Source organism: Hirundo rustica, chromosome 1, assembly GCF_015227805.2.
Source record: "Hirundo rustica isolate bHirRus1 chromosome 1, bHirRus1.pri.v3, whole genome shotgun sequence".
NCBI classification, from domain to species: domain Eukaryota; kingdom Metazoa; phylum Chordata; class Aves; order Passeriformes; family Hirundinidae; genus Hirundo; species Hirundo rustica.
Window position 1 is genome coordinate 35,054,644 of NC_053450.1, and position 18,055 is coordinate 35,072,698.

At 37.7% G+C, this 18,055-nt stretch overlaps 2 protein-coding genes across 5 annotated transcripts in view; both read right to left on the reverse strand.

Annotated features, from left to right (window-relative positions):
* Positions 1-1,373: 1,373 nt before the first annotated feature.
* MCMDC2 (minichromosome maintenance domain containing 2) lies at positions 1,374-12,034 on the reverse strand. Its single transcript, XM_040080229.2, has 14 exons — positions 11,072-12,034; positions 10,857-10,987; positions 10,706-10,765; positions 10,219-10,414; positions 9,125-9,247; positions 8,850-8,957; positions 7,359-7,487; positions 6,599-6,830; positions 4,719-4,918; positions 4,241-4,407; positions 3,750-3,926; positions 2,890-3,032; positions 2,275-2,384; positions 1,374-1,827 (listed from the first exon to the last, which is right to left on the reverse strand). Exons 1-14 carry the CDS (start codon positions 11,169-11,171, stop codon positions 1,661-1,663), a joined length of 2,043 nt encoding a protein of 680 aa, XP_039936163.1. The 5' UTR covers positions 11,172-12,034; the 3' UTR covers positions 1,374-1,660.
* Positions 12,035-14,748: 2,714 nt separating this feature from the next.
* Positions 14,749-18,055, reverse strand: part of SGK3 (serum/glucocorticoid regulated kinase family member 3) — a 55,410-nt gene continuing 52,103 nt past the window's right edge. For all 4 annotated transcript variants that reach the window (XM_040063824.2, XM_040063814.2, XM_040063835.2 and 1 more), the window contains exons 15-17: positions 17,748-17,903; positions 16,613-16,702; positions 14,749-16,164 (exon numbers count right to left, since the gene is read on the reverse strand). In XM_040063824.2, the coding sequence (XP_039919758.1) occupies positions 15,994-16,164; positions 16,613-16,702; positions 17,748-17,903 (417 nt within the window). In that variant the 3' untranslated portion in view covers positions 14,749-15,993. The remainder of the gene's footprint in view (positions 16,165-16,612; positions 16,703-17,747; positions 17,904-18,055) is intronic.

Genomic DNA, 18,055 nt, shown 5'->3' on the forward strand with positions numbered 1-18,055 from the left:
AAGGATAAAACATTGTGCTCTTTTTGCAGAAAATCCCTTAATAATGCTTCTCAAAATTTGTGATTTATTAAAGAATTCTATTTCAGTCTACTCTTAAAGAGTAATTTTTCTGGCATAATGATGAGACCTTTGCCGTTTACCCATCTGAATGTTTTTTGATGTGTATCTTGAGATCTGAAATGCCAGTGAGGGTAATACCTTTGTAAAAGATTGATTAAGGGTACAGGAAACTAACTCATTATCGTTATTGTTCTTAGCTTGAAAACAGCAGCCTGGAATGTGGAGTTCTAATGCGCTTGGAAATGCTTCCATTGCCCTTCCTGCTCATCAGAAATACTGCTTGGTTCCACAGTACGGCAGGGAGTAGCTGTTCACTGAAAATGAAAAATCTGGGAATGAAGTTCAGGGTAGCTCACTCTAGAAAGAGAAGGGGCCTTACGGGCTGTTTTAGAACTTAGTATGAATTTTTGAGTGTCTCAAATAAATGGATCAAAAGTGAATAAAGCAAAGATTAAAATGTGGGGAAACTGGTGTTGTCTAAATGAGTATTTACAGTGTTAATAGCGAGTATGAATAAAATCTTGGATTTCTGTTTTCAGTAACTTTTTTTGTTGAGGCTATGGGAGCAGTAGCAGTCTGGATGACATCCTGGGTAGGAGTAACACAAGCCTTAAATATTCAGTTTGTCCAGATTTGACAGTGAGTCTGTACAATTATACTGCAGCTTTTTTATTTTAACGTGTATCTGTTGGATACAAGGCTTTCTGAGGATTATGCCTAGTGCTGTATCCTTACTAGGGAGATGAAACATGGGAAAGCCGATAGCTGGGGAAGCATACTGTGCTCCAAACACCTCATTTCCTACCACACATTCTTCATTTGTTCTTACAGTGAGGTGGGGTTAAATTCATTGAGCTGCCTGCCTGCCAGGTTGTCTAATATTTTTTTACCTAACTGTAGCACTCTACTATCTCTTGCAGTCTGTATAAAATAATGTGGAAATACTGGGGTTTGGGTTGGGGTGGTTTAGTGGGTTTCTTTTGTGGTTGGTTTGTTTTGAAGGCTTTTTGGTGTGGTTTGGGTTTTGGTTGCATTGGGCATCCTTGTCTAATCTCATGTTGCCGTAATGTAAAAAAGACACAGAACATGAAGCACTATGATAATACTTTTATACATTTAAAAATCTATACACCATGAGTAATTAAAGACTGTTGACTTAAACTATGAAGAGTTTTAATGTTCTTAAAACTCCTTAACCCTTTGGGTGATACATTTGAAAGGAAACAACAAGAAAAACTGCAGAATTCAGGTAGCTGAAATGAAACACTAGATTCTGAACAGGTGGTTTAATTTTTAGTTGTAGTCTTATTAAAAATCTTGAATCCTAAATTACTCCTTGCTTAACTGTGAATGGAAAGTGGTAGAGGAAGGAAGAGAAGTTCCGGTTAGGACTGTGTTCTGAAGCCATGGCTTTCCAGGATGTAGACATTCCTCCTGCCTTCTGATAACTCACAAAGACTTGCAATTCAAATCTTGTCAGCTATGCTTTATTCCTTGGTAAAACATCACTGAACTGTCTTTTAAGTTCGTAGTAATTTTGTATTTTTAACTGTAGCCTCTCAAAAAGCCAAAGCCTGAGGCTTTACTTAGGGTGGAGTTTTTACTCCTCATTAGTGTTAATGTGAATTCCTGGGCTATAGGCAGCAATAAACTTCAGCAGTTGATGGTAACACTGCATGAGGTAAATATCTCTCTCTTGCAGGGAGTTCTCATCACTGAGGTCAAATGGAAATAGAGGATTTGGTGCTACACATAATGCAGATGTGCCTAGGCAAAGAAGAAATTAAGCTGTAAAACTTGATATTTGCCAGTATTTCAAGGGAAAAAACAACTGATGCAAATTACTTAGTCATGCAATCCTAGATCACAATTCTTACCTTGCTTCCAAATCTGTGTGTGAACAAATATGACTGATGTTTAATAAACAGAAATACCCTCCAAACTTTGTTTTTGGTTTTCCCAGGGAGGGAGTTGTGTCCTTAATTTAACCTGAGCAATGCCTTAAATAAACCAGCATGAAGGACAGACTTGGTGCATGAAGGACAGACTGGGACAAACTGACAGACTCCTCCAATGCCAGTCTTCAACAGTGGAAGTTCTGGATTTTGATTGAAATTACCTGCTATTGTAATCAATGGATGTAGATTTTTTTCAGACTGGCAAAATGTTGACAGTGATGCACCCAAGACTAAGGAACTGTTGGGCATTATTTACCATGTTTTAGGGTCAGTGATGACTCAAGTAACAAGATGGCAATCACTGCATCTTCCTGAAGTACTGTCCGTCTTAAACTGAGCTTGGCATGAGCCTTAGCCAGTGAGATCCTGAGAGATCAATATAAAAGCATGTCAGAAATAAAAAATACTGCAGGCATGAATGCAATGTATATTGCTCTGTGTCAAGCTCTTGTGTGAATTAAAAGTTAACACTGGGGTGGATTTTTCATACTTCAGCTGTGCAGTTACACTTACCACAAAATACATATTATGCATTAACTTCTTGTGCTAAAAAGTGGAACTTGGCATGTTATCCATTAATTTTTTCTGCTCCCATAATAAAGCTGTACATATTTAAATCCCATTCTTTTTCTAGGTAGTTTAATAATGATACATGTTTTGTAAATAGCTGGGTTTTTTTTGCCTGGCAAAGTTGTTTGAACTTGGGTTTCTTTTAGCAGTGTCAATATATAAAATAAATGGCATTTATAAATAGTAAATAAGATTAGTTATGCTTGAACTTTGCAAAATATGAGTCTTAAGTAGATTTTTGTTAAACAAGCTCCTGAGCAGATTAGCAAATTTCTCTTTGAAAATGGAAAGTAGGACATACAGAATTTTTAGTGCAGAGGCCGATAATGTTGATCCATGAATGGAATCTCTTCTCACCCTGCGACTTGCAAGATAATAGCCCTGAATGAGACTTTCTGCTTCTGAACTCAGTTCAACGTGAAGGTTCCTAGCAAACAAAATAAACTAGAGAGAGGGCATACATTTTAAATATTTAACTGGAAAATAAGGAATTGACCTTTTTTCACATCATTTAATATACCAGTGGCATAGTAATACAGGTTGGACAATATATTCTACCAATATAATAGTAAAGACAGTTGTCACCATCTGGCTATGCTGAATAAGGAAAATACGAAGGATAATAATAAGGATAATAATAAGGACATATCTTGGATAGTAAACAGTGCTGCAGAATGGTTTGGGTTGGAAGAGACCTTAAAGATTATCCAGTTCCAACTCCTGCAATGGGCAGGGGCACTTTCCACTAGACCAGGCTGCTCAGAGCCCCATCCAGCCTGGCCTTGAAGCACTTCCAGGGCGGAATCATCTGTTAGTTATGCTACAGATATTGACAATTTAATTAGAATGGAATACTAACTTCTACTACTGATTGTAAACTTTTTGGACAAAAATAGATACTTGAGATATGTTCTCATGTGAAAGTTAACTTAGTATGTTTTCCAGAAACACACTCAAACTGGTTTTATTATACTGACCATTTTCAAGAACTGCAGCTGCTTTTGTCAACGATCCTAATAGTGGAAATACAGTGGGGGAGAGGGCAGAAAGTGAGTATTAGAAGTTAAGCAGACAGCAGAGAGAACCAGCCTTCTGATGCCAGACCCAGTATGATCTTCACAAAGATAATGCATTTCTAAGTTATTGTGTCTAATCTGTTACCTCCTCATAATCCTGTGTTGTGAACTGCTGTGAGACTTTGTAGAGCATGGCTTCAGGATTAATGGCTTTTTTCAAGATATGATGTACAACAGGAGAAGAAAGGCGACAGGAAGGAAACTCATTGTAGATCAAGAGCCCAAAACCATCTAGAAGGTTAACTGGAATCAAACTCACATCCTAAAGAAGAGACCCATAGAAAGAAAATGTCTATTTTGGGCTTTTGATAGAAGCAGATAGAAGGTGTTTTATATCTGAAATAGCCTATATCCACTTCTACTGCAAGATTATCTAATTAATTACCTGTAATACTTGGTCAAATTTTGTTTGAATGACACCTACTTTTTTGGGAAAGCTATCTCATTTTAGAAGATACTTGATGTAAAGTTACTTAAGTTGTGACTTTCTGGGAAATAGAAATTTTATTGTTTTATTTTATAGGTGGAAATGACAGCTATGGCACAGTTCCTCTCATAACAAGGCATGTGCTTTACCATCTGTCCAATTAGAAAGTTCTCCTTTTGCATATGTTTCTTTGAGGAAGAGTCCACATCTACAAAGGACCAAAAGTTGGTCTGAACTGAAACAGTAACTTGTTGGTCAGCCTCTTCTCCATACTTCTTCCCAGGAATAAATACTGTTGTTGTTCTGCTCTCTAGCACTAGGATAAGACAAAATTCATCAGTTATGTGATGGATTTAGCTTAGCTATAAATTCTAGTCCCACACACATCTGAAATCAGTCATGATTATGATTTTGCTGAATTGCTACGATTAATGAATGTCTGTAGTGTAGCAGATTTAAATTTACAGGACCTTGGCTTTTTTGGCTTTGTGTATTACACAGACCCATTAACAACAGCATACAGATTTTTGCAGCATTTGAGGGCCATGACCCGGGGAACAAACCTAGCTTTAAATTTGCGTATTTGTTTAGTTCTGTCCCCTCATTTGTTAGGAGGTGGGAGATTACCAGACTGTAGAAGTTCAAGTTTATCCTTTTTATATGAACTTAAGTCTCCTATGTAACAGATGCCACCCTTGGCCAGCACAGCGCTGCAGGCTTGAATACTGGCACTTCCGTGTTTATCCTTGGACACAGAAGGAAAAATGTCACTGCAAGGGGGGTGTCGTATGCCACGAGGCAGAAGACATAAGCTGTAATTCAGAAGCCTGGAGGATTAAATAATTCTGTCAGTCATAAATTGTTAAATTACCTCTAAAAAAACTTAAGTATTAAGTCTTGCTTAGAAACAACAACAATTTAAAAAATCCTTAACATGAAACCAGCATCAAAACTAATTGTTTAACTTTGCATGCAAAAGTAGAGGTTCAAGCCTGCTCTCTAACAGCTGTCATCAGGACTGTATTTCTTATGGATTAAACATGAGGCAAATCATGGGTTGCAGAAGTAATTCCTAGGAAATCAAAGATGTCTCGTAATTTAATGCCACTTTGTTAACTTCTCTTTCTATTCTACAGAAACTTTTCCAGTGATTTCAAAGTTTAGAGGATTAGTAATTCTGGCCATCTGGGAAAAATGAAAAGGCTGGAACTTGTAAGCTCTGCCTTCCTGAGTTACACACTCCCCTCCAAGGTATAGAATATCTTTTCTATAGAGAAGGAGAAGGTATAAAATATCTTTTTCATCTCTTGTACTATGTTCTTTAGCACAGAGAGATTGCAGATTGTCTGTCTGGTTCCACAATCAAAGGCTCTTCATGGTTTTAAGATGTCAGAGCATGGTTTGTCCTACTGTTACGATCTGGGAGAAAATTCCTAAGTAAAATTAGTAAGAATTAGTAAATAGGGTATTGCACCAGTGGAAATATACAGGAAATGCTTACTTTGACAGGCTGCTGACAGTAAATACTGTGCACATGTAAGACAGTACAAATTGCAATATTGATCATGATTTACAGTGTGCAACCATTTTAATATTAACCAGATGTTTTGATTCTTAAAACACTGAACTCCTGTTTCTCTCAAGAAATCTTAATCTTAACCTGGGAAAAAAAGAAACCTTGCAGTTCCCTTTTTAAAAATTTGAAATAATTTCTGCAGCTAAATTTTGAAGTGGTCAAAGTTTTGGGATTTTTTTCACAACGAAAAATATTAGTGAATTGGCTGAATAACTTCCAAACAAAAATAAAATTCCTGCCCCTTTCAGAGATCTTAAGTTATGAAAGGAGAAACTAATTTTGTTTAAATAAATGTAAATATGAGCATATGGTACTTTTCTGCAGTATATGTAAAATTGTGTTAGTGGCTGCATGAATAGGTAAATACATAAAATGCATAGTGAAAAATATTTAAAGGCAATAGCAAGCAGAATTATAATCTATGTGTAAAAATACGTGTGAATTCTGATACCTTATTCAAATGGTTTTTATGAAAAAAAGAGATTAAAATGTAAGTATCTATTTATACACTGCTTAGTTATTCAGAAGGCCAATAGCTGGGAATAGTGATGAGAGGGCTTAAATTGACACAAGGTTTGAAAAGTGGAGTCCTTTTTTTTTTTTGCTACCAGCTTCTGGGACAGCCTTCAGTTTTGATTTTAGAAGAATGGTTTATCTGAGCTCTGCAAAACAGTGCTAGTGTTAAATTCTTACCAGAATCTTATAAGAGTTTCAGGAGGTTTTATAATTAATGAAGTTCTGATGTAGATTTATCATTTGAGAGAAACAAAAATGTCCCAGGGATAAAAATTGAGTATTTAACTAAGTTGGACCTTTTACATTCTTTTAAAACAAAGTCTCTAGCTTTTCATGTAAGACCAGTCCTGTCATATTTAAGACTAGATTTTAAATTCTAATTTATGTGGAAAAAAAAAAAAAGGAATCTCTTTACCTGTCAATTACCAGGGTGTCACTTGTCACAATCAAGAGATCCAGATAATCTGCATTTTCTTTTTCACATGTCTGTACTAGACTCAGCAATATTGCAAGTTTAAGAGTATTGTAAGTGCCTGGTGGAACAACTTGAGAAGCAAAGATGTTGGCTAGGATGGCAGTAAACCTCCAGCATGAACTTGAAGTCAGTGAGAGCAGATACTTAAAATTGTCACTGACAAAAGAAGGACCTAATGGAAACAAAGTACAGGTGAACAAACACATTAGAGAGACCTATGCAGGTGTGTTAGAGCAAATCACCATTGGTGTCTTGATACAAAAACTTACCAAGGACAAATATGTCTCTGTATTAAGCACAAATTCAGAATGTAAACATCTGACACTGTTAATTTTACTGCTAAAAAGGTAGCAGACATGATCTGCTAGAACTGGTGGAATAAGAAAGGAAAACCAAACTGAAATATCAGGTTCATTTTATATGATTTTAGAGTACTTTCCAATGGACAGGAGAAGATGGAAAGAGAAGCTGAAGAACTACAGTAAAAAATTAGGGAGTTTACCAAAGCATGGTAAGTGGGCAAAAGCAGATATTCTCAAATAACAGGAGGTACACATTTCAGACCGTAAGAGGAAAGTCCCTGAGTGGTTTTGTAATCTGGACCTCTATATAATAAAAAACTGTACCAAATCTCAACTTTTTTTTTTTTCTAGGAGGTTTTCAGTTTTTTTAAAGTTAATTTTTAATGGAACTTTCTTACCATTTGGTTTATAGAGCTGTACACTAGTGACTTCTATACATGCAGTTGCTTGCAGGCCGTTTTGTACACAAGCTGGAATTCCTATAATCCTGTAGTGGTTTCCTATTGTCATTTTATTGGCCAGTTCATCTGAAAATAATAAAAAAATAAGTGTAGGGGGGCTAAGCTACAGATACATTAGGGCATAAAAACAGTTTTAAAGACATGTTTTAGAAAACTTCTAAACATTCTGAACATCTGATTTTATGATTTAACATTGGCAGAAAACAGCTGGATGCCAGATGGATAATGGACTAGAATAAAATACACAATTTAAGTTACTTAGTGCAAAAGGTAAGGAAGGCACAATAGGTGAGGGAAAATAGACTTCATGATAAAGAAAATGGACAGTGCATTTAGTCCTGCATTGAAAAGAAAATGGATCGTTTTTTGCAAGTATATTTCCTACTCTGAAACTTGTTGCACCACCATTATCACTCACTGTCCTGTAAAATGTCAGAGAAAAACCCCCACACCATACAGAGGAGCTACAAGCTACACAGATTTCAAAAAGAAATCTGTAACACAGATAGCTCTGTGAGCCTTTATATTTCTGTGCTCCTTAGAAAACTAAATCCCATTTCTTTTTTGAAAATGAGAAGTAGATCCAACCAGATCTCAGTCTCAGCCTGAGAAACACTGTACCCACACTGATCACTAGAGCTAGCAGAAAATTATTGCATGCAACTGTCAGTATCTTGACCATAGATTGTTCTATATATTTTTATTATAATTTCAATACTACTAGTTATTTTTATTTAGTTTTCAATAAATGAACCATATAATTCCCTAGACATCTGGAATGGAAGAGGGTTTTTTTTGTTGCTTGTCTCTGTGTTTGTTTGGGGTCTTTTTGGGAATTAATGGAAGTGTGTTGCTGAGTTGCGATTTTTGTTAGATATTAACATTAGAAATCATTTAATGTTTGCAGTGGATGGCAGTGACAGTAGAAGCCAAAAATCCTGATGGCATATGGAAAACAGCTAGATTGAGGAAGGATGTTAAATATACATGAAATTAGTACAGAACAGCAGTACCAAAGAAAATGGAAAGGAGGAAGAAACAAGCAACAGTTGACACTGCAAAGCTGGCCAGGGCATTTTAATGAAATGGAGGTGTAAAAAAAAAGTAACACAAGAATTTTGCTATGTACACTCTGCAATCACCTGTGCACACAGCTTTGTCACCTACCTACTTTTTATAAAATTAAGGGACTGAGTACAGAAAGAACTGCAATATGAATTATGACTTCCACCGTTTAGGAAAAAACAAAAAAACAAACAAAAAACCACCCACCAACAAACAAACCCAAACAAACAAAACCAAAACAAAACAAAAAAACAAACACCAAAAAAACCACCCAAGACAAACAAACAAAACTATAATTGCAAGGGATTATTAAAGCTCAATTCTAAAACAACATTTTTGACAGAACTCCAAAGCTCAGCTTACCTCTCAGGAACAGCGTAAATGCCTGAATCCTAAAATGTGATTTATCAATGGAATATCCTTTCAAAGCATTCAGAATTTTAGCATCAATCATTTCAACTATTTGTTTATCTTTCAAAACAAAGGCAAAGAAAAAGGTTAATTCTCTTGAAAACATCCTTCTTTAAAAGACCTGGTGTATTGTAAGTGGGCTTTTTCCACTTAAATATGTTGTTTACTTTCTATGTAACAGAAGTAGGAAACTACCAGATCTATAAGCAAGATTACATAGATCCTACCACCAAGTACTCTAAATTTCATGTCTTCCTGCAGTGGTGAAGAACACAAGCTGCACACAAAATCTGTCCTCACTGTAGCAGACTCTGTAGCTCCAGGACAATGCACTCTGATGCACCTAAACCCTAAACAAAGTAATCATTTACCAACCATTTAAAAGGAGGGCATAGCTTTAATTTTAAATTTCCCATGAAGAACAGAAGCAATTAAAATACTGGACAGTGAAATTCTAAATTTATTATGTTTTTCTTCAAATGAGCCTTCCTTATATATTCCACTAAAATAATCCAACCAATTTATTGTGTTTGGCCACGAGATGGCAGAGTTTGCTACTGCACATTCGCAAGCGGAACGGGCTCCTGAGGAGCGAGCGGCTTCTGCCTGGCGTGGGATGACATGGGATATGGACAGTCACCATTAGAGGTACGTGTCCAAGTGAAGGCACTTGTGTGACAACCTGCAGTCTCCAAACTCTGGGATTCTGCTTCTCTTTTAGAACTGTATGGTCCCCCTTACAGAAAAAGATAAAAAACCCACACAGCCCTAAAAGTATTTAGGGCCTCTCTGCAATGGGACAAGAAGTTCAGCAGTACTACTCCAAGTAGTAGCTCCACAGAAGACAACCATCAAAGCAGCGCTTGTTCTATGCTAGAAGCTTCTGTCAGCCACTTAAACAGATTGTTCTGTGGTACTTTTTTATAGACAGAAACAGTTTCCAAGGAAAAAGCTTTTTTACTAGTTTAGCTTATTTACTTTCGAGATATTTTATTTCTACTTAAGATATTTAAGTATTAGGTTTTTTAAGATATTAAATATATCCAAGTTATACCGGTGACTTATGTTTTCTTCTATAAACTATCTTCAGCATTAGGAAAAGGGATTGCTGGCACAGCTATTCTTCCAAAACATTTAAGAATGCTGAGCAAGTCCACTCCTTTCAATTAACAAAAATCCTGCTGTGCTCATTACAAAAATGTATGCATAATAAAACTATATAGGAAAAAACCTTTGTTAGGCTAAGTTTTTCATCTCTTATTACCAAATTTATTTAAAAGCTTTTGAAATAGTAGTGATTAATTTTTATATTTTTTACTACCTTCAGAGAATGGACAGGTTTCCTCAGTACAAAGAAATCTTGCTCCTTGTGTGTATTTTGTTACAGTTCCCATTGCAATCACTATCCCTTCAGACATATAAAATCTTGGAGATGTGTAATTAAAAGGATATGCAGAAAGACTCAGAACATAACTTGGTAAAGGTGGCAAATGTGTTGGTTTCAGCAATATACTTATCTAGCAAGAGACACAATTGCATTAATATCATAAAAACATATTTTTATTTAAAACTGATTTACTTTTCATGGACCAACACACAACATAAATAACTTAAAAATTTCAGAAACACATGAAGAGTAACTAGATTTCATATTAATTAATCTCACAATTGCAATATGGTTAGTGAGACATCCAGCTATTTTATTTTTAATTATAATTAATACTGCAACAAAAGTACAAAAATATTTGCTAATATTTCATGGTATTTGGAAGATTCAAGATCTAAATGGAGAACCAATGCAGACTCACCTGGGCTTCTGTCTGCAATTGTTCAATTAATGATAACGTCTTAATAGCTACAAAGCATACCTGTGATGGAGTAAAAACTTCATTTTAGAAAGGAAAATCTTGTTAAAGTTTAGATGATGCACTTTTGTCTACTCATCTATTACACACTTACTGACTGAAAAATCTGTGCAGCTTGTAGGGGGTTATGAAGAATATAGTTTCCAAGAGTTGCATCCAATTCAGCAATGTCAGAAGGATTAATTGAAATAATGAAACGATAAACAGCATAGCTTTGTTTTGAGTCTGCAGGAGCAAAAAGTATCTTAAAATAACAGAGATTTGTGTAACATTATGTATCAATTTAACAGACTAATTATTCAGTAATACCATTATATTTTTTGCAATCATGCACAAATTTCTGAAGGCCACCACTTCTGTCAAGGTAGACAAGGACGACTTCCCTCATTTTCTGTATTTCAGGATCCATCTTCCAAGATACTGCACTCTTTATCCAACTGTGGGAATAAACTGTGAAGAAATTATGGTAGCACTGGCCATACAAAATTAAAACAGTCTTTTTTTCAAACTATGCAATTCTTGAAGGATTTTTAAAATTCAGTTCAAAGCTTTCCAATGACTGAAGTGTATCCTGTTTCTAGAGTAAATTTCTGAGGAATGCTCTAGTGTTTTCCTCAGTGAATTACTTCACTCCTAATTTCCATGAAATTAAGGTTTCCATTTAATGTAACCTCTCCCGACTGATTTTATAATCAGTCTATCAAAAGTAAGACTTAAAATTTTATCTCCCTTATTTGAGAAGTCTGTCATAGCTGTTAAAAGTGTGAAACTGGGCAATATCTCTTTTCTTAAAATCTGACTTTCCTATCCTCCTGTGATCAGCACCCACTCAGGGTGCTGATCTTGCACCTATTTCCATGTATGTACACAGACATTTAATTCTGATTACCACTGGCAAAGCTTTTACAACTACAGTTTTGGTTTGGAGGCTGACTGTGCTCTTAAGTGTGATTTTTGCTGTGTATTACCCACTTTTTTTTTTTTTTTTAAGTGTAGAGTCTTGTGCCATGAAGCACTACTTTGCAGAATTTAGGAGAAAAGATGGTATTTTGTATATATGCATCTGTTTTAATGTCTTTCATTTTTTCTTCTGCAAAATGTCCTTAGTCCTCTCTGTAGATGACCAATATGAAACAACACTCGAATCTTTAAAAATAAGACTTAGCTACCTGATAAAGGATAGGACGTGGACTTACTGAGCTGATGAGCAATCAAAGCTCACGGCAAACGAGAGATTCCCTGTAGGAGTTCGCAGAAATGACTTCGGGAGGACTAAGAGATCAACACCCAAGAGGAGTAAGTGGATTCCAGCACAACTTCAGTGTGGCAGCAGCATAAACCCTGTGGCCTGAGAACTGTACACTGTGGGTTGGAATGTGTTTAGTGCCTGAAGTAACAAAGGCACAAGTTAAAAGACAATTTACCATAGGGATTGCTCCTTCCCCACCCCCCGTGTCTTTGGGATTACTCCTGCACAATTACTACTCCATCTCTTGAAATATTCAGCAAGAAGGGCTTAAAGAAATGTACACACATAGATCTGTTGCATCTCCCTGGATCCCGTGTTACGCGGGCTGGACACCCAGGACACCACACACGATAGGAAGGACTGAGCTATGGCCCCGCTCATTGTGCACTAAGCAGCCATGGCCTAAGCTTCAGAAAATAAAGCCTGACCAGGGTGATGGTGTTCCCCGGAGACCCCACAGCCAACAAACCGCACTCCAGGTGTGACTCGGCACAGCCAGCCGCCATCTCCCGCCTGGCTTCAGCTTCCTGCCATCGGCACCCCCGCCTCACAGACCTCTGCACCAGTTATTCACAGGCTTCCTACGGCCGGGGGGCAGCAGCGGGCACCGCGGGGGCCGGGCTGCCCTCAGCCCCGCGGGGCCGCTCCCTGTGCCCGCGGGGGAGGCCAAGGCGGCCCTGTATGAGGTGGCAGCGAGGCCTAGGCACCCGCGGCACGGCGCTCCCCTCAGCCCGCGGCGCGGCAAGAGCTACAGCCCTCAGGGCTCGGTGGGGTAGGGGCACCGCTTTTGCTCAGTGCAAGCCCTCGGGGAAGGCCATTCCCAGCCCACCGCACACCCACAGCTGCCCCAGCCCCGCGGCCACCACCGGGAGTGGCGACTCGGCCCCACACAGCTTCTGCCGTCACCCACGGGCAGGGCAATGGGCACGGGACACGGCTCTGTCAGCGTACGAAGTACTGCGGCAACGTACGTACAGAACCATCTTCTGTCATTAATACACACTGCATATTTAACTGTTGCCTTTAGCATGCCAGGCATCCCGAACTTACCTCTCCGGGAGAGCACCTCTGAACTCTATTTGTGCCGTGATTCAGTTCACATTTTTACAACCATGGTGAATTTCAGTCAGTCCATCCTTCGTGTGGTCTCTCTTGTTCCCCACCAGGCCGAGAGGTCGGAGACCACAACAGCAGCACCGTTCCCACACCACCAGAGAAAAGGCTGCTTCTCATGGGTGCTTGGGTTCCCTCTCTGCAAAGGGAGGAACAAATCCCCTTCCGCTACAGACAGGTGGAACAAAACCCCCTGCACTAGCCACAAAAAGGCAAATTTTGCCTCCCTTTATTACTTATCAGCCAAGGCAGGAAAGGAGTAACACAGGTGGTTCCTGTGCAGGTCTGCTCTCCTCTCTAGGCTTTACCGAGTGTTTAAGATGTAACTTTTTAGCTCAGCCCTGGGTGAGGCAGCCACAGCACTCCAAACACGTTTTACTTTGGAAACCATCCTCTTGGGAGCACAGAGATGTGGAACAAGAACACTGCATGCAGAAATACTGTGAGGCTTTCCTGCCTGATGCTGTACACTCTGTTAACCTTTAGTTCAAAGAAATTAAGTACTTCAAGTGATGTGCGGAACGCATTCACATTTTGCCAAAAAGGCAGAGTCTGCTGAAAGGAAAAAGCTTAATAAGCAATTATTAAACTGCTCTCCCAGAAATAACTTCAACTGCCATACTATTTTTTTTAAAGGAAAGAACCCCTGATTTTAACAGAAAACAGAAGAAAACCCAAAACCCTTCATCCAGTCAGACAGCTAGGTATGAAGATACTGGAATACAAGACAAAAATTAAAAAGGGTAGTTCCCACAACAACAATTTCTGAAGTATTCCCTCTCCTTCCCATCCCTCTACAGCACTGTACCTCCTTGCCATAAAGAGAAGGTAGCTATTGTGAAATTATGTGGCTACTGTAATTTCAGGAGCATACAGACTAAAAATACAGTATGAGAATGGATACTTCCTTTCATACCACCAATTTGTTTCCCACTCCATCAGAAAGCCATGTTAAATAAGTTAAATAAAAAGAACAAAACAACACAAAATCCCCCCTCCAAAAAATCCAAACACCCCTCCCCCTCCAGACCCCAAACTAAAAAAACCCAGGGCTGTTACTTCCAAATTATTTTAATGCCAAAGGAACAATTCACATAGTTGTTGGTTGACCTGAACAGCTTTTTTCAACCCTTGCAGAAGAGAACTATGGAAAATGAGTGCCAAGCCATCATTCTGCTCCCACAAATGATACAGTTCCTTCCTTCCTTCCTCCCCTGCCAATGTCAATTCTTACTTTTTACCCAATCACTCATTCCAAAATCTCATGTAGCAACTGCTAAACATCACTTAACCACTATGCACTATGCTCTAGGAGATACTCCTTGAGATAAGCAAGGAATCCTGTTTTACTTTCTACTCTTCTAATGTATTGATATAACATTTATTTCAAAAGAATTATGATTTGATACACTCTATCCCCCTAAGTTCTCAATTCTTATCTGATCTTGATGCAGTATATTTATCTTAGCTGCTTATTTTGCTACAAACAAGGTGACTTAGATACTGAAATTTATGTAACACTCATTCAATTTATGTATCATTATGATGTATCAGTATCTTACGAGACTTCTCTCAAATCAAGGCATTTAACTGAATGTATTTATGAACAAAAAACCACTGAATATTTTTGGAGTAACAGACAAAAAAAAGTTGTTATTTACAAGTAATATATATAATAAAAGTACTACCATTATATGCCTTTTATACACTGTAACTGCAGTCAATTTTTGCATTGCTTAAAAAAACCATTTCCTTAAACAGAAATTTTTCAGAATTATGTTTGTCCATACATGTGTATGTTTTGAGAAGTACAACAGATTTTCACATTTTTAAAATTATCAGTGTCATTTACATCTTTCCCCCAATATCAAGTGAAGATTTAAAAATGGTGCAAACTGGAACACAAAAACAAGTAGCTATGAACGCTGAAATACAATCAATTTGGAACATAAGAGTGTTTTAAACTACCAATCTGCAAGAAAAATCCTTAATATTTGGCATTATCATCTCACCACCCACCCCCAAAATGTCAAAGCTAGTTGATTTACTTTTAAAGTAACCATGATTATTGCATATTAGATCTTTGGAGAAGCAGAGCTTTAACCAAAAATATTTTTAATGTAGTTGAAATATAGACACACTTAGCTCAGGGAAGAAAGAAAAGTAGAACACATAATAAGTAATGTTATCAAATCAATCCAGTTAATTTGTTCTGCCCTTGCTTTGAGTAATCCCCCATACCTCAGATAATCCAGTTGAGTCAATGGGTTGTACTTCAGCAAGTACAAGAGCAACAATCCAGTTTTATGTGACCAAGAAGAAGTCCTTCATTATCAAGAAGTCCTTTAAGAATCTTGGTCTGTAATTTATATCATTTAAGTGCTGACAGGTAAATTAACACATATTCCAAACTGGCAACAGGGAAAACATTTACCTTTTTTTTTAAACCAGGATATACAAAAGACAATTTGCATAGTTACAATTCAAGCACAAAGTCACTGTAAATAAGTACAAAAGCATTTATAAATTTACTAAATTTGCTGCTGTTTGTGCCAGCCAAATTAGATAGGTATGAATGTAAACTCGAAGGGATTGAGGAGAACAGTCAGTGTTTTTGCTTAAAAAATATGTAGAGAATGCTTTTTAAAGGTTTTAAAAAATATTTTCTGCAGCAGGAACAAACAGTTCAAACCCCAAAGAAAGCCATCCAAAATGCCCAAATTCCTTCTATACAGCAGAGAAAGTTTGTTCATAGGTTTCCAACCTACATACAAGACGAGGCACTATTTACGCTATTTTGGAATGTGTCCATAATCCTAACATTTCAGTTCAACCCAAGACTTCCAAACCACTCTTCCCTTCTAAGTTCCTAGGAAAACCCATCTTCAGAAGGTGGTGCGTAAGAAAATCCAACAAATGCATCATCTGCCTCTAGGACACTGGCATTGACAATGTTGTAGTCAGAAGAAACACAAACTGAGTATGGGACCATTTCTTCTGTGAACACTGCATCAAAATTCCCAATATCGTCTGGTCCAACCTAGAAAACAGAGGGATCTCTCAGTCATCCAATTAAGACATTGTTTAGACAGTGTTTGTCCTTTAGATTCCAAATCTACCTCTCAAGGCTATCTATTTTGTTATATTCTATTTAAGTAAAAAAAAAATTAAGGAAGCACACCACTCCATCTCTGAAAATAGGTGTTAAAAGGCTGTGTTTATTCATTTAGGTTGGAGTTTTGACCAAATCCTACATTCTTAATGATCTGATAAACCTAAAAAATATGAAGAAAAGTCTCTCTTAGGGAGATTAGCTCAGTTGGTTAGAGCATGGTGCTAGGAACACCAAGTTCATGGGTTCAATCCCCATATGGGGCAATCACTTAAAAGATGGACTCGATGAGCCTTGTGGGTCCCTTTCAACTCAGAATATTCTGTGATGTGTGATCTGAGATGCAAACACTAACAACCACTTCCCAGGCACCTACCACATTAGGATTAAATGGTGGCGGTATCTTCTTCTGAAGAAGATCAGTCCAGCTGAGAGATTCGAAAAATGGGTGCTTTTGTATTTCAAGCTGCAGCAAACAATAAAGATTTCAGATATTTCATAATCCCATCCTGTGCATTGTAGTAAACATTACTTCACGCTACATGCACATAGGGAAGTTCTTATGTGCATGTCCTTATCAGTTTGTTTATTCAGAATTTACTTTGCAATAAAAGCTGTAGTCAGTAAAAACAGCAATTAAAATGTGAGACTGCCTCTATAAACCGTTTTCCTTCTAAGATTATACTTTCTGCTTTTAAGCCCTTAAATCAACAACCTTGAAGTCTACCACAGAGCAAGAATGTTTTCTGTCAGTATCTGTTCCTGCTTCAAGTTTTGTTAGTTTTCGTAAAGCATATCACTGTCTGAGAAGCAGCTGCTTCAACAACTCTGCAATATACTTAACTATTTAAGAAGCAGCCAACAGCTACGCTAAGTGCTCTCATCTTGCTTAGTTACAAGGTCCACAGACTAATGTAAGGACTGCAAACTAAAGACTACAAAGATCCCACCACTAATGGATGGAGTACATCCTCTAGATCATTCCTCATTGCACAGCTCTGAAGACACTTGTAACTTTCTCACATCAACTTTCTGTGAACGAAGTTTTTGTTGCTACACTGGGAGAATGTCTGCCATGATTTTAAGGCTAGAAAAAGCGCTGCTGTTTGCATGGAACTAGTGTCCCTCTTTACCTGAAGACTAGTTTCCAAATCACTAGTATTACCACATGACAGCCTTTTCTTTTGATTATTTCCCAGTTTCACTATCAACAGTGAAACCTTCTTCTGTGCCCCTTAGTGACTGCTACAGCAGCGACTGTTTTTCCTTAACTGGCAGGCACAGCAACAACCAAGCTCAAGATACCCCACAACAATCATTGCTCTCTTATCCCCAGCAACTTCCAGGGATAGACCCCACTGGTGTCTTTCCTGAAGAAACAAAAAGGAGGAAAACAGAGACAGATGCAGCAATGCAATTTCTATCTCCAACTATTAATCCTGTGCTGTGCACATTAATTTGGTGAGATTCCTTTAAATGAAATGGGGTTTGATAATTAGGATATAACTTACAAAGTCCTCCCTTGCTCCTAGTCTGCTTTGCCGATCTTTCTCCAAAAGTTCTTCCAAGATAGACCAGGCTGTAAGACTGATTCCTGGGCGCAAAACCAGGGGTTTATGGAGAATATTATCGTACATCTCAGCAACATCACGGCAGTAAAAAGGAGGCTAAAAAATACAAGTTCTATGTGAATCTGAAGCCACATGCAATGTTGTTTCATATGTTATGTATGATCAGTAAATGATTCTCTAAGACATACAAGCTGCTAGCAGTGAAGCAGAAATCTTTTTCATGCAGTGCTAACTTCTCATTCAGTCAT

Bases quoted from the DNA above. Each gene is read 5' to 3' on its own strand.
- MCMDC2 (XM_040080229.2), bottom strand. From the start codon at position 11,171: ATGGATCCTGAAATACAGAAAATGAGGGAAGTCGTCCTTGTCTACCTT. The intron at 10,415-10,705 runs GTGAGTCTGCAT...GTCTCTTGCTAG, and splicing joins AATTGCAGACAGAAGCCCAG to ATAAGTATATTGCTGAAACC. The intron at 6,831-7,358 runs GTAAGAAAGTTC...TGTTTCCATTAG, and splicing joins ACAGCTCTATAAACCAAATG to GTCCTTCTTTTGTCAGTGAC.